Source organism: Chelon labrosus, assembly GCF_963514085.1.
Source record: "Chelon labrosus genome assembly, contig: SCAFFOLD_31, whole genome shotgun sequence".
NCBI lineage: Eukaryota > Metazoa > Chordata > Actinopteri > Mugiliformes > Mugilidae > Chelon > Chelon labrosus.
In genome coordinates, this window is record NW_028181545.1 from 64,439 (window position 1) to 89,537 (window position 25,099).

Genomic DNA, 25,099 nt, shown 5'->3' on the forward strand with positions numbered 1-25,099 from the left:
TCCCCGTCTTCCAACTGACATTCTAACAGGAGCAGTTGACCCTGGTAGCCATGACAACCAGACCCCCACCAGCTTACACACGTTCACACACGCAGCTGCTGGGGACGAGAGGCGGGAAAAGAGCTCTCAGTGGAAAACATGATCTGCCAAAACATTAAAACCCCCCAAACCATTACTGCAGTACTGTAGGGGGCCAGAACCTGACATTATGACCTTTTTCTTTATTTTAAACACAAATTATATCTGGCTGCTTTGCTGAAACTCCTGACACAACATCCCTGACCCGTTTCCTTCATCTTATTAGGTCAGTGAATAGCTAAACTGCTAACAGACGCTAACGACTAGCCGCCCAGTGATTTAGCCGACGACTGGCCTTCCAGCATAGCTCATGTATGTTAGCAAGCTAGCGGAGCTAACGGAGCTAGCTAGCCGCTAGCTTAACGCCGCGGACTCAACCGCGGAGTTAGCCTCGAGCTAACCGCTAACTAACCGCTAGCTAACCGGGATTTAACCGCGGACCCGCGGGAGTTAAACACGAATTAGCCGCGGCAGTTCGCCGTGAGCTAACGCGGAGGCTAGTGGGGTTAGCCGCCGGCTAATTCGCCGCCTTGCTAGCGGGTGCTTATCACAGTAATAATGTTGAAGTTTTACAATTTAAAGGGAAGATATTTTTAAATTAAACTGTGTCAAACTGAAAAATATATTATTCCACCACATAAAGTAGGAAACATTTATGGCTTGCAACAACATTAATGACAGTATATATATAATTGGAGTAATTTAATATAATATGATGTTTTTAATTAAATAAATAATGAGCTGTTGAACACTCATAAGAGTTATATTAAGTATGTTACATAACATTATTTGACATGTCTGTTTGTCTGCCTATAGTTTTCCTCCAGCTGATCCAGACAGACTGCAGTGACGTCCAACATGAGACAAAGAGCTGGACTCGCAGGACAATTTGAAGGTCTTCACTTCATCGCTGATTCCTTGTTACAGCCTGGATGTGTTAAGTTTAATATTATTGTTTATCTAACTGTAAGACTGTGCCGTAAACTGTTAAACTATTGCTCAGGTAGGAGTAATGAGTTTTATTGTTAAAATTATTATGATTAACGATCAATTGTTACGATTTGCTCGTTCTTTGTCTGGGGATCCTAGTGAGATCCCTCCCACTCTCTTCCTTATTTGATGCTGGCTTTCAGGTGGAGCTGGGAGGGGTCTGCTGCCTGTACCTGCCCTTCAGTTTGTAGAAGGGCGTAAAGGACGACCCTTCTCAGTGTCTCTCTCTCTCAGCCAGGCCTACTGCATCCTCCTCATCCTGTTTGGTTTGTTGTACCCTGCATGACATCAAACTCACACCCATCCAGTCAGAAGGAACCAGGCCTTAAATGACTATTTGAGTTGTGCTTTTTGTTATAGCTGCTGCTCATGGTAGTAAAGACATGCTACTTAGTAAAGACATTCGCGACTTAAGTATACGAATACTTTCATACCTGTCTTGACCTGACCATTACTTTTTGTAGTCAAACATGAAATTATTTGCAACGTAAGTCGCAAATATTTTCACCAGGATTATATTATGACTATATGAATAGGTGATCATTAAAGCATCATAGCATCTTAGTATAATTGCATTGTAACATCTTAGCATCGTAGCAACATAGTATCTTAGCTTTGTAGCATCTTAGTATCATAGCATCTTAGTATCTTAGCATCATAGCATTGTAGTAGCATCTTGGCATAGTAGCATCATCGTAGCATCGTACTATCACAGCAATATAGCATGGTATCGCAGACTGCTGCGGCCACTGCATCACTCTCGCGATTTCCCGCAGGGGAATTGTCTAGTTATTATTATTATTATTATTATTAAACTTTTTCCTACGGCCGATTTTCGAAACCTTTCAACTCAAATACCGTTCGTCGCACACAGACACAAAATACGTCAAAACGTGCGTCTCGATCGGACTCGGTGTGCTTCTATACAGTTCTTTCAAACAAGATTTTTTCGCGACGTAGTCGCGAAAAAACTGCGACAAATTTCCCAATTGAAATGAATGGAGAAGCCCGAAAAAAAAAATATTTCAACAGACATTTTCAACAATGAACTGCTCTGGCATACTTTAACCGAGAGACTTCATTTAAACTTTAAAACGTAGGTACTCTTGCCTTCTCTTCAGAGATTCACTTCACTTGTCGACAACTTTTACCGTTTTTAAACTATGAAGCCTCAGAGTTGTGTAGGTTTTTACTCAAATTTCAGGGTTTATAATGGGTGTGTATTGCGCGGAATGTTTGTGCTAGAGTGGATGACATCATCAGCTAGAGTGAGGAGGGGAGAAGAAAGTTAGTCAAAAAACTGCACAGAAACTGCTCCCGTGGCCACAAATTTCACACGACAGACATAATTTATACATAGAAACGTAGGAAAATGTGTCTTCTCACTCAAATTCGTCTGCTAAAGCTGTAAGTCTTATAGTTTTGGCGTCAGACACAAAGATGCGCCAGCAACACCCACCCACAGCTCCATAGACTGCCATGTTAAAAAGGCAGGGAAATTTCTGGAGGAAAGCAGACGTAACCTTTCTTTGAATCGCTTAGAATAGGTCACATTTCTTCATTTTACCCACAAACTGCATATGTAGACGTTCAGGAAAGCCTCAAGATGCCCAAAGTTAAGTCGGTTCAATGATTGGAAATACGGTTTGGCCACAAGTCCTTCCTGTTCGAGGCGATTTTTCAGCATTTTCTCTCTCTTTCCCCGTCTTCCAACTGACATTCTAACAGGAGCAGTTGACCCTGGTAGCCATGACAACCAGACCCCAACCAGCTTACACACGTTCACACACGCAGCTGCTGGGGACGAGAGGCGGGAAAAGAGCTCTCAGTGGAAAACATGATCTGCCAAAACATTAAAACCCCCCAAACCATTACTGCAGTACTGTAGGGGGCCAGAACCTGACATTACGACCTTTTCCTTTATTTTAAACACAAATTATATTTGGCTGCTTTGCTGAAACTCCTGACACAACATCCCTGACCCGTTTCCTTCATCTTATTAGGTCAGTGAATAGCTAAACTGCTAACAGACGCTAACGACTAGCCGCCCAGTGATTTAGCCGACGACTAGCCTTCCAGCATAGCGCATGTATGTTAGCAAGCTAGCGGAGCTAACGGAGCTAGCTAGCCGCTACCTTAACGCCGCGGACTCAACCGCGGAGTTAGCCTCGAGCTAACCGCTAACTAACCGCTAGCTAACCGGGATTTAACCGCGGACCCGCGGGAGTTAAACACGAATTAGCCGCGGCAGTTCGCCGTGAGCTAACGCGGAGGCTAGTGGGGTTAGCCGCCGGCTAATTCGCCGCCTTGCTAGCGGGTGCTTATCACAGTAATAATGTTGAAGTTTTACAATTTAAAGGGAAGATATTTTTAAATGAAACTGTGTCAAACTGAAAAATATATTATTCCACCACATAAAGTAGGAAACATTTATGGCTTGCAACAACATTAATGACAGTATATATATATAATTGGAGTAATTTAATATAATATGATGTTTTTAATTAAATAAATAATGAGCTGTTGAACACTCATAAGAGTTATATTAAGTATGTTACATAACATTATTTGACATGTCTGTTTGTCTGCCTATAGTTTTCCTCCAGCTGATCCAGACAGACTGCAGTGACGTCCAACATGAGACAAAGAGCTGGACTCGCAGGACAATTTGAAGGTCTTCACTTCATCGCTGATTCCTTGTTACAGCCTGGATGTGTTAAGTTAATATTATTGTTTTTCTAACTGTAAGACTGTGCTGTAAACTGTTAAACTATTGCTCAGGTAGGAGTGATGAGTTTTATTGTTAAAATTATTATGATTAACGATCAATTGTTACGATTTGCTCGTTCTTTGTCTGGGGATCCTAGTGAGATCCCTCCCACTCTCTTCCTTATTTGATGCTGGCTTTCAGGTGGAGCTGGGAGGGGTCTGCTGCCTGTACCTGCCCTTCAGTTTGTAGAAGGGCGTAAAGGACGACCCTTCTCAGTGTCTCTCTCTCTCAGCCAGGCCTACTGCATCCTCCTCATCCTGTTTGGTTTGTTGTACCCTGCATGACATCAAACTCACACCCATCCAGTCAGAAGGAACCAGGCCTTAAATGACTATTTGAGTTGTGCTTTTTGTTATAGCTGCTGCTCATGGTAGTAAAGACATGCTACTTAGTAAAGACATTCGCGACGTAAGTCGCGAATACTTTCATACCTGTCTTGACTTGACCATTACTTTTTGTAGTCAAACATGAAATTATTTGCAACGTTAGTCGCAAATATTTTCACCAGGATTATATTATGACTATATGAACAGGTGATCATTAAAGCATCATAGCATCTTAGTATAATTGCATTGTAGCATCTTAGCATCGTAGCAACATGGTATCTTAGCTTTGTAGCATCTTAGTATCATAGCATCTTAGTATCTTAGCATCATAGGATTGTAGCATCTTGGCATAGTAGCATCATCATAGCATCGTAGCATCGTACTGTCACAGCAATATAGCATGGTATCGCAGACTGCTGCGGCCACTGCATCACTCTCGCGATTTCCCGCAGGGGAATTGTCTAGTTATTATTAAACTTTTTCCTACGCATTTTCGAAACCTTTCAACTCAAATACCGTTCGTCGCACACAGACACAAAATACATCAAAACGTGCGTCTCGATCGGACTCGGTGTGCTTCTATACAGTTCTTTCAAACAAGATTTTTTCGCGACGTAGTCGCGAAAAAACTGCGACAAATTTCCCTATTGAAATGAATGGAGAAGCCCGAAAAAAAAAAAAATTCAACAGACATTTTCAACAATGAACTGCTCTGGCATACTTTAACCGAGAGACTTCATTTAAACTTTAAAACGTAGGTACTCTTGCCTTCTCTTCAGAGATTCACTTCACTTGTCGACAACTTTTACCGTTTTTAAACTATGAAGCCTCAGAGTTGTGTAGGTTTTTACTCAAATTTCAGGGTTTATAATGGGTGTGTATTGCGCGGAATGTTTGTGCTAGAGTGGATGACATCATCAGCTAGAGTGAGGAGGGGAGAAGAAAGTTAGTCAAAAAACTGCACAGAAACTGCTCCCGTGGCCACAAATTTCACACGACAGACATAATTTATACATAGAAACGTAGGAAAATGTGTCTTCTCACTCAAATTCGTCTGCTAAAGCTGTAAGTCTTATAGTTTTGGCGTCAGACACAAAGATGCGCCAGCAACACCCACCCACAGCTCCATAGACTGCCATGTTAAAAAGGCAGGGAAATTTCTGGAGGAAAGCAGACGTAACCTTTCTTTGAATCGCTTTAATAGGTCACATTTCTTCATTTTACCCACAAACTGCATATGTAGACGTTCAGGAAAGCCTCAAGATGCCCAAAGTTAAGTCGGTTCAATGATTGGAAATACGGTTTGGCCACAAGTCCTTCCTGTTCGAGGCGATTTTTCAGCATTTTCTCTCTCTCTCCCCGTCTTCCAACTGACATTCGAACAGGAGCAGTTGACCCTGGTAGCCATGACAACCAGACCCCAACCAGCTTACACACGTTCACACACGCAGCTGCAGGGGACGAGAGGCGGGAAAAGAGCTCTCAGTGGAAAACATGATCTGCCAAAACATTAAAACCCCCCAAACCATCCATGTCTCCCTTGGTGCTTTCACACAGCTGCTGGGCCTCTTAGCTATAGCTCTTCTCATTGACTGAATGACAACTTCTCAGTCATTTTTGACCTTTTCCTTTATTTTAAACACAAATTATATCTGGCTGCTTTGCTGAAACTCCTGACACAACATCCCTGACCCGTTTCCTTCATCTTATTAGGTCAGTGAATAGCTCAACTGGTAACAGACGCTAACTACTAGCCGCCCAGTGATTTAGCCGACGACTAGCCTTCCAGCATAGCGCATGTATGTTAGCAAGCTAGCGGAGCTAACGGAGCTAGCTAGCCGCTACCTTAACGCCGCGGACTCAACCGCGGAGTTAGCCTCGAGCTAACCGCTAACTAACCGCTAGCTAACCGGGATTTAACCGCGGACCCGCGGGAGTTAAACACGAATTAGCCGCGGCAGTTAGCCGTGAGCTAACGCGGAGGCTAGTGGGGTTAGCCGCCGGCTAATTCGCCGCCTTGCTAGCGGGTGCTTATCACAGTAATAATGTTGAAGTTTTACAATTTAAAGGGAAGATATTTTTAAATTAAACTGTGTCAAACTGAAAAATATATTATTCCACCACATAAAGTAGGAAACATGTATGGCTTGCAACAACATTAATGACAGTATATATATAATTGGAGTAATTTAATATAATATGATGTTTTTAATTAAATAAATAATGAGCTGTTGAACACTCATAAGAGTTATATTAAGTATGTTACATAACATTATTTGACATGTCTGTTTGTCTGCCTATAGTTTTCCTCCAGCTGATCCAGACAGACTGCAGTGACGTCCAACATGAGACAAAGAGCTGGACTCGCAGGACAATTTGAAGGTCTTCACTTCATCGCTGATTCCTTGTTACAGCCTGGATGTGTTAAGTTTAATATTATTGTTTATCTAACTGTAAGACTGTGCCGTAAACTGTTAAACTATTGCTCAGGTAGGAGTAATGAGTTTTATTGTTAAAATTATTATGATTAACGATCAATTGTTACGATTTGCTCGTTCTTTGTCTGGGGATCCTAGTGAGATCCCTCCCACTCTCTTCCTTATTTGATGCTGGCTTTCAGGTGGAGCTGGGAGGGGTCTGCTGCCTGTACCTGCCCTTCAGTTTGTAGAAGGGCGTAAAGGACGACCATTTCTCAGTGTCTCTCTCTCTCAGCCAGGCCTACTGCATCCTCCTCATCCTGTTTGGTTTGTTGTACCCTGCATGACATCAAACTCACACCCATCCAGTCAGAAGGAACCAGGCCTTAAATGACTATTTGAGTTGTGCTTTTTGTTGTAGCTGCTGCTCATGGTAGTAAAGACATGCTACTTAGTAAAGACATTCGCGACGTAAGTATACGAATACTTTCATACCTGTCTTGACCTGACCATTACTTTTTGTAGTCAAACATGAAATTATTTGCAACGTAAGTCGCAAATATTTTCACCAGGATTATATTATGACTATATGAATAGGTGATCATTAAAGCCTCATAGCATCTTAGTATAATTGCATTGTAACATCTTAGCATCGTAGCAACATAGTATCTTAGCTTTGTAGCATCTTAGTATCATAGCATCTTAGTATCTTAGCATCATAGCATTGTAGTAGCATCTTGGCATAGTAGCATCATCGTAGCATCGTACTATCACAGCAATATAGCATGGTATCGCAGACTGCTGCGGCCACTGCATCACTCTCGCGATTTCCCGCAGGGGAATTGTCTAGTTATTATTAAACTTTTTCCTACGGCCGATTTTCGAAACCTTTCAACTCAAATACCGTTCGTCGCACACAGACACAAAATACATCAAAACGTGCGTCTCGATCGGACTCGGTGTGCTTCTATACAGTTCTTTCAAACAGGATTTTTTCGCGACGTAGTCGCGAAAAAACTGCGACAAATTTCCCAATTGAAATGAATGGAGAAGCCCGAAAAAAAAAAAAATTCAACAGACATTTTCAACAATGAACTGCTCTGGCATACTTTAACCGAGAGACTTCATTTAAACTTTAAAACGTAGGTACTCTTGCCTTCTCTTCAGAGATTCACTTCACTTGTCGACAACTTTTACCGTTTTTAAACTATGAAGCCTCAGAGTTGTGTAGGTTTTTACTCAAATTTCAGGGTTTATAATGGGTGTGTATTGCGCGGAATGTTTGTGCTAGAGTGGATGACATCATCAGCTAGAGTGAGGAGGGGAGAAGAAAGTTAGTCAAAAAACTGCACAGAAACTGCTCCCGTGGCCACAAATTTCACACGACAGACATAATTTATACATAGAAACGTAGCAAAATGTGTCTTCTCACTCAAATTCGTCTGCTAAAGCTGTAAGTCTTATAGTTTTGGCGTCAGACACAAAGATGCGCCAGCAACACCCACCCACAGCTCCATAGACTGCCATGTTAAAAAGGCAGGGAAATTTCTGGAGGAAAGCAGACGTAACCTTTCTTTGAATCGCTTAGAATAGGTCACATTTCGTCATTTTACCCACAAACTGCATATGTAGACGTTCAGGAAAGCCTCAAGATGCCCAAAGTTAAGTCGGTTCAATGATTGGAAATACGGTTTGGCCACAAGTCCTTCCTGTTCGAGGCGATTTTTCAGCATTTTCTCTCTCTTTCCCCGTCTTCCAACTGACATTCTAACAGGAGCAGTTGACCCTGGTAGCCATGACAACCAGACCCCAACCAGCTTACACACGTTCACACACGCAGCTGCTGGGGACGAGAGGCGGGAAAAGAGCTCTCAGTGGAAAACATGATCTGCCAAAACATTAAAACCCCCCAAACCATCCCTGTCTGCCATGGTGCTTTCACACAGCTGCTGGGCCTCTTAGCTATAGCTCTTCTCATTGACTGAATGACAATTTCTCAGTCATGTTTGACCTTTTCCTTTATTTTAAACACAAATTATATCTGGCTGCTTTGCTGAAACTCCTGACACAACATCCCGGACCCGTTTCCTTCATCTTATTAGGTCAGTGAATAGCTCAACTGCTAACAGACGCTAACGACTAGCCGCCCAGTGATTTAGCCGACGACTAGCCTTCCAGCATAGCGCATGTATGTTAGCAAGCTAGCGGAGCTAACGGAGCTAGCTAGCCGCTACCTTAACGCCGCGGACTCAACCGCGGAGTTAGCCTCGAGCTAACCGCTAGCTAACCGGGATTTAACCGCGGACCCGCGGGAGTTAAACACGAATTAGCCGCGGCAGTTAGCCGTGAGCTAACGCGGAGGCTAGTGGGGTTAGCCGCCGGCTAATTCGCCGCGTTGCAAGCCGTGGGCTTATCACAGTAATAATGTTGAAGTTTTACAATTTAAAGGGAAGATATTTTAAATTAAACTGTGTCAAACTGAGAAATATATTATTCCACCACATAAAGTAGGAAACATTTATGGCTTGCAACAACATTAATGACAGTATATATATAATTGGAGTAATTTAATATAATATGTTTTTAATTAAATAAATAATGAGCTGTTGAACACTCATAAGAGTTATATTAAGTATGTTACATAACATTATTTGACATGTCTATTTGTCTGCCTATAGTTTTCCTCCAGCTGATCCAGACAGACTGCAGTGACGTCCAACATGAGACAAAGAGCTGGACTCGCAGGACAATTTGAAGGTCTTCACTTCATCGCTGATTCCTTGTTACAGCCTGGATGTGTTAAGTTTAATATTATTGTTTATCTAACTGTAAGACTGTGCCGTAAACTGTTCAACTATTGCTCAGGTAGGAGTAATGAGTTTTATTGTTAAAATTATTATGATTAACGATCAATTGTTACGATTTGCTCGTTCTTTGTCTGGGGATCCTAGTGAGATCCCTCCCACTCTCTTCCTTATTTGATGCTGGCTTTCAGGTGGAGCTGGGAGGGCTCTGCTGCCTGTACCTGCCCTTCAGTTTGTAGAAGGCGAAGCATAAAGGACGACCCTTCTCAGTGTCTCTCTCTCTCAGCCAGGCCTACTGCATCCTCCTCATCCTGTTTGGTTTGTTGTACCCTGCATGACATCAAACTCACACCCATCCAGTCAGAAGGAACCAGGCCTTAAATGACTATTTGAGTTGTGCTTTTTGTTATAGCTGCTGCTCATGGTAGTAAAGACATGCTACTTAGTAAAGACATTCGCGACGTAAGTCGCGAATACTTTCATACCTGTCTTGACCTGACCATTACTTTTTGTAGTCAAACATGAAATTATTTGCAACGTTAGTCGCAAATATTTTCACCAGGATTATATTATGACTATATGAACAGGTGATCATTAAAGCATCATAGCATCTTAGTATAATTGCATTGTAGCATCTTAGCATCGTAGCAACATAGTATCTTAGCTTTGTAGCATCTTAGTATCATAGCATCTTAGTATCTTAGCATCATAGCATTGTAGTAGCATCTCGGCATAGTAGCATCATCATAGCATCGTAGCATCGTACTGTCGCAGCAATATAGCATGGTATCGCAGACTGCTGCGGCCACTGCATCACTCTCGCGATTTCCCGCAGGGGAATTGTCTAGTTATTATTATTAAACTTTTTCCTACGCATTTTCGAAACTTTTCAACTCAAATACCGTTCGTCGCACACAGGTCAAAATACATCAAAACGTGCGTCTCGATCGGACTCGGTGTGCTTCTATACAGTTCTTTCAAACAAGATTTTTTCGCGACGTAGTCGCGAAAAAACTGCGACAAATTTCCCAATTGAAATGAATGAAGAAGCCCGAAAAAAAAAAAAATTCAACAGACATTTTCAACAATGAACTGCTCTGGCATACTTTAACCGAGAGACTTCATTTAAACTTTAAAACGTAGGTACTCTTGCCTTCTCTTCAGAGATTCACTTCACTTGTCGACAACTTTTACCGTTTTTAAACTATGAAGCCTCAGAGTTGTGTAGGTTTTTACTCAAATTTCAGGGTTTATAATGGGTGTGTATTGCGCGGAATGTTTGTGCTAGAGTGGATGACATCATCAGCTAGAGTGAGGAGGGGAGAAGAAAGTTAGTCAAAAAACTGCACAGAAACTGCTCCCGTGGCCACAAATTTCACACGACAGACATAATTTATACATAGAAACGTAGGAAAATGTGTCTTCTCACTCAAATTCGTCTGCTAAAGCTGTAAGTCTTATAGTTTTGGCGTCAGACACAAAGATGCGCCAGCAACACCCATCCACAGCTCCATAGACTGCCATGTTAAAAAGGCAGGGAAATTTCTGGAGGAAAGCAGACGTAACCTTTCTTTGAATCGCTTGAAACAGGTCACATTTCTTCATTTTACCCACAAATTACATATCTAGACGTTCAGGAAAGCCTCAAGATGCCCAAAGTTAAGTCGGTTCAATGTTTGGAAATACGGTTTGGCCACAAGTCCTTCCTGTTCGAGGCGATATTTCAGCATTTTCTCTCTCTCTCCCCGTCTTCCAACTGACATTGTAACAGGAGCAGTTGACCCTGGTAGCCATGACAACCAGACCCCAACCAGCTTACACACGTTCACACACGCAGCTGCAGGGGACGAGAGGCGGGAAAAGAGCTCTCAGTGGAAAACATGATCTGCCAAAACATTAAAACCCCCCAAACCATTACTGCAGTACTGTAGGGGGTCAGAACCTGACATTATGACCTTTTCCTTTATTTTAAACACAAATTATATCTGGCTGCTTTGCTGAAACTCCTGACACAACATCCCTGACCCGTTTCCTTCATCTTATTAGGTCAGTGAATAGCTAAACTGCTAACAGACGCTAACGACTAGCCGCCCAGTGATTTAGCCGACGACTAGCCTTCCAGCATAGCTCATGTATGTTAGCAAGCTAGCGGAGCTAACGGAGCTAGCTAGCCGCTAGCTTAACGCCGCGGACTCAACCGCGGAGTTAGCCTCGAGCTAACCGCTAGCTAACCGCTAGCTAACCGGGATTTAACCGCGGACCCGCGGGAGTTAAACACGAATTAGCCGCGGCAGTTAGCCGTGAGCTAACGCGGAGGCTAGTGGGGTTAGCCGCCGGCTAATTCGCCGCCTTGCTAGCGGGTGCTTATCACAGTAATAATGTTGAAGTTTTACAATTTAAAGGGAAGATATTTTTAAATTAAACTGTGTCAAACTGAAAAATATATTATTCCACCACATAAAGTAGGAAACATTTATGGCTTGCAACAACATTAATGACAGTATATATATATAATTGGAGTAATTTAATATAATATGTTTTTAATTAAATAAATAATGAGCTGTTGAACACTCATAAGAGTTATATTAAGTATGTTACATAACATTATTTGACATGTCTATTTGTCTGCCTATAGTTTTCCTCCAGCTGATCCAGACAGACTGCAGTGACGTCCAACATGAGACAAAGAGCTGGACTCGCAGGACAATTTGAAGGTCTTCACTTCATCGCTGATTCCTTGTTACAGCCTGGATGTGTTAAGTTTAATATTATTGTTTTTCTAACTGTAAGACTGTGCTGTAAACTGTTAAACTATTGCTCAGGTAGGAGTAATGAGTTTTATTGTTAAAATTATTATGATTAACGATCAATTGTTACGATTTGCTCGTTCTTTGTCTGGGGATCCTAGTGAGATCCCTCCCACTCTCTTCCTTATTTGATGCTGGCTTTCAGGTGGAGCTGGGAGGGGTCTGCTGCCTGTACCTGCCCTTCAGTTTGTAGAAGGGCGTAAAGGACGACCCTTCTCAGTGTCTCTCTCTCTCAGCCAGGCCTACTGCATCCTCCTCATCCTGTTTGGTTTGTTGTACCCTGCATGACATCAAACTCACACCCATCCAGTCAGAAGGAACCAGGCCTTAAATGACTATTTGAGTTGTGCTTTTTGTTATAGCTGCTGCTCATGGTAGTAAAGACATGCTACTTAGTAAAGACATTCGCGACGTAAGTCGCGAATACTTTCATACCTGTCTTGACCTGACCATTACTTTTTGTAGTCAAACATGAAATTATTTGCAACGTAAGTCGCAAATATTTTCACCAGGATTATATTATGACTATATGAACAGGTGATCATTAAAGCATCATAGCATCTTAGTATAATTGCATTGTAGCATCTTAGCATCGTAGCAACATAGTATCTTAGCTTTGTAGCATCTTAGTATCATAGCATCTTAGTATCTTAGCATCATAGCATTGTAGCATCTTGGCATAGTAGCATCATCATAGCATCGTACTATCACAGCAATATAGCATGGTATCGCAGACTGCTGCGGCCACTGCATCACTCTCGCGATTTCCCGCAGGGGAATTGTCTAGTTAAACTTTTTCCACACCCGATTTTTCGAAACTTTTCAACTCAAATACCGTTCGTCGCACACAGACACAAAATACATCAAAACGTGCGTCTCGATCGGACTCGGTGTGCTTCTATACAGTTCTTTCAAACAAGATTTTTTCGCGACGTAGTCGCGAAAAAACCGCGATAAATTTCCCATTGAAATGAATGGAGAAGCCCGAAAAAAGCGGCAACATTCCAAAATTTACAGCTTGGCTTTGTCGAGTGATTACTCGGCCATGCTTTGTAGTAGAAACTTGCTTGGAAGTTTGTACGAGGCACGGGAAGTGTATCTTTCTCTTCCTGAAAACGGCGTTTCAATACCTTTTACGGTTTGGTCAGGGTCGCAGTTTACGTTTTGGTGAATTTTGGAAAAAAAAATTAAAAATCAGCGTTTATAATGGGGCTCTATGGGCCCACTCTGACCGACACTCTAACTTCAGAGTTTCGGTGATATTCTGAAAAAAAAAGGTTCAATCTCACGTGGTGGCCACAGATTTTGAGGTACAGAGATAAAAAATACGTAAAAACGTAGGGATTTTTGTTGGCTTTCAGATGGTGTGGGTTTTATTTGTGTGAGACGTACGGTTTGGGCTGCAGGCTCCTCCAAGCGAGGAGTGCGCCGACCAGTTTTCGAATTTTTCCCCATGTGTGTGTATGTGGAAAGCGAGAGCGATTTTTCGACGATTTTTCACGTCGCATACTTTTTTTCTAAAACGACTACGGCCACAATTTTCGCAGTAGGCGCGTGGGAACAACACTAAATTGTAGAAAACCCTCGGCTGACGCTCACGATGTGTTCGTTTTCCCGATAGGACTTGTAGTTTTTGATTTATGAGCATTTGTTCGGAGGGCAAATCCTAGTTTGCACTTTCCCTCTGACTCAGGCAGAGGTGAGAGAGAGAAGGAGACTTCAGCGTCAGTTGACCCTGGTAGCCGTGACAACCAGACCCCAACCAGCTTACACACGCAGCAGGAGGGGACGAGAGGCGGGAAAAGAGCTCTCAGTGGAAAACATGATCTGCCAAAACATTAAAACCCCCCAAACCACCCCTGTCTCCCTTGGTGCTTTCACACAGCTGCTGGGCCTCTTAGCTATAGCTCTTCTCATTGACTGACTGACAATTTCTCAGTCATGTTTGACCTTTTCCTTTATTTTAAACACAAATTATATCTGGCTGCTTTGCTGAAACTCCTGACACAACATCCCTGACCCGTTTCCTTCATCTTATTAGGTCAGTGAATAGCTTAACTGCTAACAGACGCTAACGACTAGCCGCCCAGTGATTTAGCCGACGACTAGCCTTCCAGCATAGCGCATGTATGTTAGCAAGCTAGCGGAGCTAACGGAGCTAGCTAGCCGCTACCTTAACGCCGCGGACTCAACCGCGGAGTTAGCCTCGAGCTAACCGCTAGCTAACCGCTAGCTAACCGGGATTTAACCGCGGACCCGCGGGAGTTAAACACGAATTAGCCGCGGCAGTTAGCCGTGAGCTAACGCGGAGGCTAGTGGGGTTAGCCGCCGGCTAATTCGCTGCGTTGCAAGCCGGGGGCTTATCACAGTAATAATGTTGAAGTTTTACAATTTAAAGGGAAGATATTTTTAAATTAAACTGTGTCAAACTGAAAAATATATTATTCCACCACATAAAGTAGGAAACATTTATGGCTTGCAACAACATTAATGACAGTATATATATAATTGGAGTAATTTAATATAATATGTTTTTAATTAAATAAATAATGAGCTGTTGAACACTCATAAGAGTTATATTAAGTATGTTACATAACATTATTTGACATGTCTATTTGTCTGCCTGTAGTTTTCCTCCAGCTGATCCAGACAGACTGCAGTGACGTCCAACATGAGACAAAGAGCTGGACTCGCAGGACAATTTGAAGGTCTTCACTTCATCGCTGATTCCTTGTTACAGCCTGGATGTGTTAAGTTTAATATTATTGTTTATCTAACTGTAAGACTGTGCCGTAAACTGTTAAACTATTGCTCAGGTAGGAGTAATGAGTTTTATTGTTAAAATTATTATGATTTACGATCAATTGTTACGATTTGCTCGTTCTTTGTCTGGGGATCCTAGTGAGATCCCTCCCACTCTCTTCCTTATTTGATGCTGGCTTTCAGGTGGAGCTGGGAGGGGTCTGCTGCCTGTACCTGCCCTTCAGTTTGTAGAAGGGCGTAAAGGACGACCCTTCTCAGTGTCTCTCTCTCTCAGCCAGGCCTACTGCATCCTCCTCATCCTGTTTGGTTTGTTGTACCCTGCATGACATCAAACTCACACCCATCCAGTCAGAAGGAACCAGGCCTTAAATGACTATTTGAGTTGTGCTTTTTGTTATAGCTGCTGCTCATGGTAGTAAAGACATGCTACTTAGTAAAGACATTCGCGACGTAAGTCGCGAATACTTTCATACCTGTCTTGACCTGACCATTACTTTTTGTAGTCAAACATGAAATTATTTGCAACGTTAGTCGCAAATATTTTCACCAGGATTATATTATGACTATATGAACAGGTGATCATTAAAGCATCATAGCATCTTAGTATAATTGCATTGTAGCATCTTAGCATCGTAGCAACATAGTATCTTAGCTTTGTAGCATCTTAGTATCATAGCATCTTAGTATCTTAGCATCATAGCATTGTAGTAGCATCTCGGCATAGTAGCATCATCATAGCATCCAGGGTTTCCGCGGAGTCTTAAAAAGTCTTAAAAAGTCTTAAATCTGATAATGCCAATTTAAGGCCTTAAAAAGTCTTAAATATGAGCATATTTTGCATCGTAGGTCTTAAATTACATTTCATCAAGTCTTAAATCCTGACGTGCATTTACCGCTTCATTCGCATTTCGTCCAGTGCGTCGGTGGCATTCACAGTTAGTTCCGTGTGTTCTGTGTAGTTCTTTATTAAATATAACTATTAGCAGTGCGCCGAAATTAAACTACAAATGAGACCTGGAAGTGGAATCCGGTGTTCAGCCCGGTTTGTGATGTGTTGCTGCACCGAGGATGGTCCGGTCGTACGGCGCAGGCGAAGCGGGGAGATTTTATCGTCGCGTAACGTTTGTTAGCGTTATGTATTTTTGCCTCCTTTTGGACTGGAGACTTCTTCTGTCACATGAACCTCGTTGTCAACTTGGGAAATAGAGAGAAGCTTATAGCCACGTTTGCTAGTAGTATGCTTGAACATGAAGTAACAGGCAGGAGACGAAGTGGAGGGATTTACGCACAATACATTTATTAAACAGAACCATATAAATCATATTACACGGCATATTACAAACTATAATAACAGATAATAAAACGTTCGTGGCGTGTACCCTTCACCTGCGTCCACATTACGGAGATTGAGAAAGTAAAAAACAAAGGAGACGGATTCAAGAGTGACACCTGCTGAACTAAGCGATGAAAACAAATGAGGCGCCATCGTGTGGCGTAAACTGGTACTGCTCCATGTAAAACTCGGCTGTTAGAGCTTGAACGAAATGATTTCGTTGTTTGGCTTAACTATGTGCTGAACAGTCCTTATAAGGAAATCACCACTGGCTCTATTAATTTTTCCTCAGAGGTTTCCTGCCAATATGGCGGTGTCAACCCAAAAAAAGTCACGTGACACCCGGAGTTCTATAGTGGTCTACAGCGATGTGTTTCAAAGCTGTTTAATTCCATTGAAATATTACAAAACCATTACAAAACTATTCATGGCACATTAGATGTAGGAGGTTGAGACATGTCTCAGTGCATGTTAAATCATGTCAAGAGGATAGTTGATTATTAAGTATTATTTTAAAAGTTATTCTGTGTCTCTGATTTTCCTAATTTTTCGTACTTCGAGTAGGTCTTAAATTTAACCTATAATGGTCTTAAAAAGGTCTTAAAAAGTCTTAAATTTCACTTGCTCAAACCTGCAGAAACCCTGAGCATCGTAGCATCGTACTGTCGCAGCAATATAGCATGGTATCGCAGACTGCTGCGGCCACTGCATCACTCTCGCGATTTCCCGCAGGGGAATTGTCTAGTTCATTTTTACACTCACTCTCTCTTCCGGTCTGACCCCACCAATCACACACCTGTGACCAATCAGGGACCAGTATTACCCTCTTTCTCCATTGGTACTTCCTCTCTCACCATGAGCTCTTTCAAAATAAAATGAAAGATTTAATAATGCACTTCTGTGTCTTTAAAAAAACATTTCAAACTTATTTATTACATTTTTAACCCATTCATCAAACTATTTTAACCTTCATGAAATGTTATTTTAACACTTTTAATAACAGTTTGAACTAAAACATATGTAACCCAGGTCCCATGTAGTTAAATATAAAGCTAGAGTGGTTAATACTATGAGACTGGGCCTGGGCTCCTTGTAGAAAGATACAACTATTTTATATGTCACTTTTATAACGTATGTAACTCTAATAATATAGGTTACTTTAATAAATGACCACAACTCTACTTTAAATGCAATAATCCTCCTCCTCAGGTATTTATTTACTAAATGAAATAAAATGTAAAGGTTTTGATTGTCCAGTAAAAATAAAATGCAATATGTAAATAAAGAGGTTTTCAAAATAAAATTCTCAGGTTCTCTTGCTTTCACACCTTTCCTTTAACTTCAAGACCAAACTATTTGTAAGATGCTCTTCAAACTAACTCTGATCTCTTTAGGATCTTCAAGTCACCTTTAAAACAGTGTGCTTTAATTCACAACTCTAAACTCAATATTAACCTGTGGCCCACACACATTCATTTATAAAACACACTCTATTAATGAGATTTGAACCGTTGCAGGCCTGTTGATGAAGCTTGTGTGCGGTGGGGCCTGAAAACTAGAACTCTAACCCTAACCCTTTACACTAGAACAGTTAGATATAGAACAAGATACAAGCAGACGCATCATATTCACCTCTTCAGGTCACACAGAAGTTTATATCAGGACCAACGAGTAGTCAACCTCCACCACTAAACTTAAATGCTCCCCACACCACCATGCCTCCGTCTTAGCTCTCTGGTCCATAGCGTCTGTCTCTCTTGTTGCATGCTCACTACACATCACACTAACCTGCACCATTAGTCCCTCACTTACACAATTCATTGACTCTGATGGGCTCATGACTTTGATAACCAATGACAACACAGGAATGAAATGATTGAGGTATGACAGCTAACAGGTTAGGTTACACACGTAAACCACCACCACATTGCAGTCTAATTCACAGACTGTTCATTTAGGTCTCATCAAGTAAGGCCAAAATGGCTTCCATGCCTTCTCCTAAAAAGTTGGTGCACTCCATCTGCTAAGGTGAATCTGTTCCATCCTAGAAACAAAAACCATTTCATGGAGCCACCTCTTAAAGCAAGGCGCTGATGGAGACTTCCAATGAAGTAAAATCAGTTCTTTGGCTGCTACCGTGCCCGTTTTGAGAACCTGCTCACAGTGGGAAGGGAGGGTTGATATCCTTCCAGAAGAACCAAAGATAGCCAGGTTACAGTCCGGTTGAATATTTATTTTATATTGCCTAGAGAACCAGTTAAATATGTCGCTCCAAAGGTTGTCCAGTGCTGGGCAGTACCAGAACAAATGTGAGAGTGAACCTTCAGCTCTGTTACATCTATGACACATGGAAGACACTGATCCACATATTCTATTAAGTTTAGTTTTGGAATAATGCAGTCTATGTATGACTTTAAACTGAATGAACTGATATCTGGAGTTCATAGAACACTTCTGTACATTGGATTAGTTGTTTAAAAAATGTAATGGTAAATAAACAGGGAGGTTTTGAAAGAGATACAAGAACCTTGGAAGTGCAACCATTTTAATGGCATTAATGCAGCCAATCATTGAGAGAGGGAGCAACTTCCAGTTTCTAATACTGGCTTTAAGTTCATCCACCATGTCCAAAGAATTCAATTCCAGTAAAAGTTTGGGGTTTCTGGAGATCTTAAGGCCAAGATAATTAATATGAGTAGTAGCTCATTTAAATGGCAAAGATTTCAAGAAAGTAGGACACATGTTAGTCAATGGCATGAACTCACACTTGTCCCAGTTAACTGTGTCCCAGACAATCTACTAAATGATTTTCTATAATCCAGGAGGTTGGGAACTGAGACCATTGGGTCTGATAAACAAATCAATAAATCATCAGCATACAGATTAACAAGGCTTTCAGCATCACCAAACTTTACACCATGAATACCTGGGTGACCTCTTATACCTATAGCAAGTGGTTCCAAGGTGATATCAGAAAGAAGAGGAGAAAGAGGGACGCCCTGCCTCACACCCCGCTGTAACTCAAAGGGCTGAGATGTGTCTGAATTAGTGAGAATAGAAGATACTGGTTTAAGGTCAATTATTTTCACCCATTCAATCAAAATTTCTCCAAATCCAAATTACTTCAGTGTCTTCAGCATGTACGGCCATTCGATCTGATCAAATGTCTTCTGGGCGTCAAGAGATAAAACAGCAGCCTGTGTACTTTATCCTACCACTGAGTAGTGTTGTTTTTGGCGGCCTGTTTTAATTTTAGTTTTAGTCTAGTCTTTGTGTCAAGCTGTCATTTTAGATTTTATTAGTTTTAGTCATGTTCATACTCTTTTTAGTCTAGTCAAGTTTCAGTCAACTAAAAGTCTGAGCATTTTTTTAGTCAGTCTTATTTTAGTCCATCCATGACTATTTTCGTCTAGTTTTAGTCAACGAAAACTGATGACATTTAGTCTACATTTAGTCAAGTGCAAAGGCTAGTCACATACGTTTGGCTCACTCATTTTCAGCTCCAGGCTAACGTTAAAATGAGACACATTCACCACAGCCTCATGAGTTGGCATGAGCTTTCTAAAATAGAAAGTAACGTTACGTTAATGTCTTGACTTACCTCAATTTCTTTATGTAATGCCTTGAGATGTCTCTTCAAGTTTGTTGTGTTCTTCCCTGCGATTTTGTGGCCGCACTTCTCCCTATCTTTCACCACAAGACATTCGGTTTTATTTTCCACTTCTATGTATTTAAAGTTTTTCCAAATGTCTTCTCTTCTTCTTCTACCAAAAAACCCCGGCTGGCCGGCCATCGTTCCCTTTCTCTGTCTCCCGCAGCATCCCCAGGGCCTCGGTGTATCCACGCTGCTGCTGCATCACATCGGGCGTGTAGTCCGGGAAAATAAGCACCTTGTTGCCTTTGTACTCCAGTTGTCGTTCCCTCCGGAGGCCAAGTATGAGCTCCTTCTCCCGATAGAAGTGGACCCTGGTGATGATGGCTTAGCGAGGCTCAGCTCCAGCTGTGGGCGGCGGCCGCAGGGTCCGGTGCGCCCGGTCGATAACCACCGGTGACCCAACGACGTCTTCTCTGAAAAGCTTCGTAATTAATGCCTCGATGAATTCTGTTGGTTTACCCCCTCTTCATGCTCAGGAATGCTGATAATCTTAATATTGTTGTGACGGGACCGGCCTTCAAGGTCATCCATTTTGAACTTGAGCGCGTTGTTCTCGTCCTTCAGGCCAGAGACCGTCTTCTCCAAGCAGGTTATGTGGTTCTCATGATCCAGAACTCGCTTCCACCGTTTCAACCTTCTCCAGTAGTTCTCTTTGAGAGCTCTGCACCACCTCTAGTGTTTGCTCTAATTTATCAAACCTGCCGTTGATATGTTCAAGGATCTTGACAGAAACTTTCTCCCAGATTAAAGGCAAATGTTCAGTGTCGCTGTCGCCTGAATCATGACCTAGCCGGCTACCGCTAGCACTGTTAGCATCAACGTTAGCAGAAGCTGAGGAAGGTCCAGGCCACTCGACGTTTTTGGGCGACTTCTTCGGCATGTCGTTGCATAAACATAACTGGTTAAGCCCCCAGTGTTCACAGTTTCTCCAGAGGCTGATGAAATTATGTATAAGACTGTCAAAATAATAATTTTACCACTGGCACGGAAGAGCCCCCTGAAAGCACATCTACTCCATGAGCTTCTCACCAGCGCCCCCGGTTTTTAAACCGAGAGCTAGCTAGCGATAGCTATAAACTATCAAAACGGTGTGTTCTCATAGCATTGCTAACGTTGTAAACTGGGGGGTCAGTATTAGTGTCTTTATTGATGCTTGAACGATACACAAGCCTCCAGTCACTAGGTGGCAGCAGAGCTCAAACTGATCAACAGCTGTGTTGCCAGATCTCGTGAGACAAATAAGCAACCAGGCCTGTGAAAACAAGCCCACGGTTCACAGTTTATTTATGTTTTCTCTCCCTGAGCTTCAGGAACTTTATATTTCTCCCAGTCTTTGATATATTTCTTCCCGTATTTCAACCACTTTGTCCCGGGCATTTGTTCCTCAAAACCTCTCCTAAAGCCCACCATCATCCACGTGTATTTTCAATTAAACGTCCTAACTAGAAACAAACAGATTGTCCTGCTCTGCCTCTGATTGGCTCGTACCAGTGGCGGCTGCTGGTCTTTCAAATAGGGGAAGCCCAGTTTTGTAAAATTGGCCAATTATTACATCATTAAATTTAACAGGGTTACTAATTAATTCTCCTTATATTGTATAGGCCTATGTATATAGTTATTATTAGTTAATTACGGAAGCCCTTAACAGCCATGCATTCATACATTTTATTTCCTCCGTTTTCCCGAGATAACGGGATCATTTTCTCGAGATCTCGTGATAATGAAGCTTTGTTTTCCCGAGATAACGATATAATTAATTCGAGATCTCGAGAAAACAAAACAATATTGTAGTAGGCTATATTAAATCATTGCAGGAAACATCATTCAGTGCAGCAATGTCAGAGGAGCAGGAGCATATTGATAACCGCGTCACATATCTTTTCAATCAAGGCCTGACACAGGCTGAAATAGCATTATGCCTTGCTATTACAGACAATAGACACCTATCACACTGTCATCATCTCCAGATCAAGAATTAATTATATCATTATCTCGGGAAAACAAATGAAGTTATCTCGTTTGTACTGCCCTCGCAGTGCGTATGCTTGTGCACAGCTAGACAGTCAGCTAACGAATGAAAGTCCTTCAATAAACAACAAGGCTGGACTTTTCTCGTCCTTTAATGAAGTCCTCTTTGTTATTTTTTCTCCCGTAAAACTGAAAATTATTACAGATAGAAACACAACTGTTAAACACTGAACAAGCAAAGCAATGTATAAGTACATTTCAATTAGCATCTCTAATCAAGACAAAATGAATGAGTTAGCATCTGCTGAAAGCTAGCAAAGTACGTTTTTCGCCAACATAAGAAATGAAGTCTCCATCAAACATTCCTCACAAAAATACACAAGCATTTAACAACTGCCTACATATACAGTAACACTTACAGATAATTATTTTCCAAGGCAAAAGCGTCGACAACACACAACAATAATGATTAGCGTCTGCTTTGCTCTTCTGAGCTAACTCGACTCAGCGGCGCATGCAGCAGGTAAACACAACACGGCACAACATAGCTGGAAATGAAATGAAAGAGCGCTCACACCAACGCGGTTTCTCTAAACCAAAGAAAGGAGCTCTCACTCTGACGCGGTTTCTCTAAACCAAGAAATATAGACTTTTTAGACTTTTAACCTGCTCAATTATTAACTTATTTAACTTAACATTTTAACATTTTAAGGCAGCACATCGTTATCTCGGGAAAACGGAGGAAATAAAATGTATGAATGCATGGCCGTTTAGGGCTTCCGTACATAATGAAAATATCTGCTTGACAATTTATTATGGATCTGGGAACAAGCCTAAATAAGCAACTACACTTTAGAAACAAGACCCAAAAAAAACACGACCTGTGACTACCAATATTTGTAAGAGACTTTACAGGAAAACAAGCCCAAAGTCACTTATAATAAGCTGACTTGGCAACGCTGTCAACAGGCTGCCTGTTCAACCCAGTAGAAGAAGAACACAGGAACACAGGTGTAGAGCTGATGGAGGGTATCAGAGGGTATTTATCTTTAGAACTGTGTTCATGTGCATAGATCACCTTTTTACTAAATATGAAGCGACTGGTCTAATTCTAGGCTCAGTTTGTCAGTCCCCTGTGAATTTCCATGGATTGATAACAGGCACCTTCAGCATCAGCATCAGGTCAACAGGTATCACCAACAGGCCGCTCATTTTATGAGCACATCATTGACTTTCCTTCTCTAGTCCGATGCTCTAGTCATGTCCCATCATGTCACGTCTTTTACGTCTTGTCATCCGAGGAGGTTAAAAAAGTAACGAGCCTGTTTTTACAATGTAAGGAGTAGAAAGTACAGATATTTGTGTACAAATGTAGTAAAAGTAAAAAGTCATCAGAAAAAGAAATACTCAAGTAAAGTACAGACACCTGAAAAATCTACTTAAGTACAGTAACAAAGTATTTGTACTTCGTTACTTCCCACCTCTGGTGATCACGTTATCACTTCCTGTTCAACCACAGGAACAAGCTGTTACAGCTGATGAATGAATGAATGAACACTTCTACTTTACCAGTTATGGGCTCATTGTATTGATGTAGACACAACAACAAAAAACAAAAAGGCACTCTCTCCAGAGGGGCAGCTCAGCTACTAAGGGCAAACGGGCTGTTTCCAGAGCAACAATAGCCCGTACCTGTGCACGTCTGATGACTGAGGAGATACCTGCTGATGTTCAGGAACATGATGCTCCTTCATTTAAACTCTTTGAGCTCCTTTTCTATCTGACAGTCCTGACAAGAGAACTCATCTAAACTGGATCTCCATTCTTCAGAAGCCTGAGAAGAAAATAAATGAAAACTCACATCAGAGTCTCCAGTTTACAGTTTGGACTCTCCAGTCCAGCAGACAGATGCTTCACTCCTGAATCCTCCAGGTTGTTTCCACTCAGGTCCAGATGTTTCAGATGGGAGGGGTTGGACTTCAGAGCTGAGGCCACGACTTCACAGTGACTCTCTGAGAGTCCACAGTTAGAAAGTCTGTCATGAGACAAATAAATAAAATCTGTTATAATGGAAGAAGACATTTCTATGAACATGATGGGTTTGATGAGTGGACAGTTGGACACATCCTGTTGGACATTTTGTCTCCACATCAGTGGTTCAGCTCATCTTCTCTGACTGTGTTTGACAGGAAACAATCATTCTCATCATCTCTCTCAGACCTTTGTTTAGTTGAATGTGCAGATGAACAGAATAAAACAGAAACCTGTCCTGCTGAACTTAAAACTGTATAAATTAATATAAAACAATAGAAAGCAGAACATTCCTCTTGTAATAGTACAATAAGAAAAGTGCAAACAGAAAGTGTGAGGAAAAGTTGTTGCTTTGTTGTCTTCTGGTATCTTCTTCACAAGCAACAGTACCTCGACCAATGAGATGAGAGGGATTCCTGCTGTCAGCTCATTGGTCACAGAGCAGGAGACGGCCTGGGAATAAGTTTACCGTAACTGTTCATATAAAGCGTCCTGTTATTCATTCATTCCATTGACATTTTACACTATTTTGGATTCTCACGGTAATACGGGACAAAGTGCGTCCTGTTTCAGCTCAATACGGAACGCGTACTTTTGTTTCTAAATACGGGACGATTCCGTTTTTCAAGGGACGGTTGGCAACCCTAATCTGATCCCATCATGAGGACATCTGGATGAGACAAACATCTGGACTGTCTTCACTGTTTAATGGACTCTGGATCTTTTGACTGAGTTCAGCTCAGTGAACAGTTCCAGTTGGAAAGATGATCTCTGCTGTCGACCTGCTGCCGTCAGCTTCAGTCCACAAGTGGAACATTTAGTCTTTAGTCCAACACAAATGAAACCCATCACTTGACAACCTCAGACATGGACATCATTCAGTATGAACATGGTGAAATATTTCCATGTGGAGGACACAGGACTGGCTCAACTTTAGTTGTTCAGCACAAACAGAATGAACAAACAATCAGGTTGAATTCTTTTCACCATCAAGTCATCACAAAGATGTTCTCAGGGTTTTATCTGTCAAACTAAACTCTGACCTTTGTGTGTTTCAGATCTCTTTAACAAGTCAGACTTCTACCGTTCTGCTCTTATATATTCAGACCTCTGAGCATTTCCTACTTCAACTCTTCTCTACAGCAACAAGACAGGAA

The 25,099-nt window shown here is 41.7% G+C and overlaps 1 protein-coding gene across 1 annotated transcript in view; it reads right to left on the minus strand.

Annotated features, from left to right (window-relative positions):
• Positions 1 to 25,099, minus strand: part of LOC311509903 (protein NLRC3-like) — a gene marked incomplete at its 5' end in the record, with an annotated part of 91,511 nt that overhangs the window by 36,716 nt on the left and 29,696 nt on the right. The window contains one exon of the mRNA XM_084575343.1: positions 23,773 to 23,946. Within this exon, the coding sequence (XP_084431469.1) occupies positions 23,773 to 23,946 (174 nt within the window). The remainder of the gene's footprint in view (positions 1 to 23,772; positions 23,947 to 25,099) is intronic.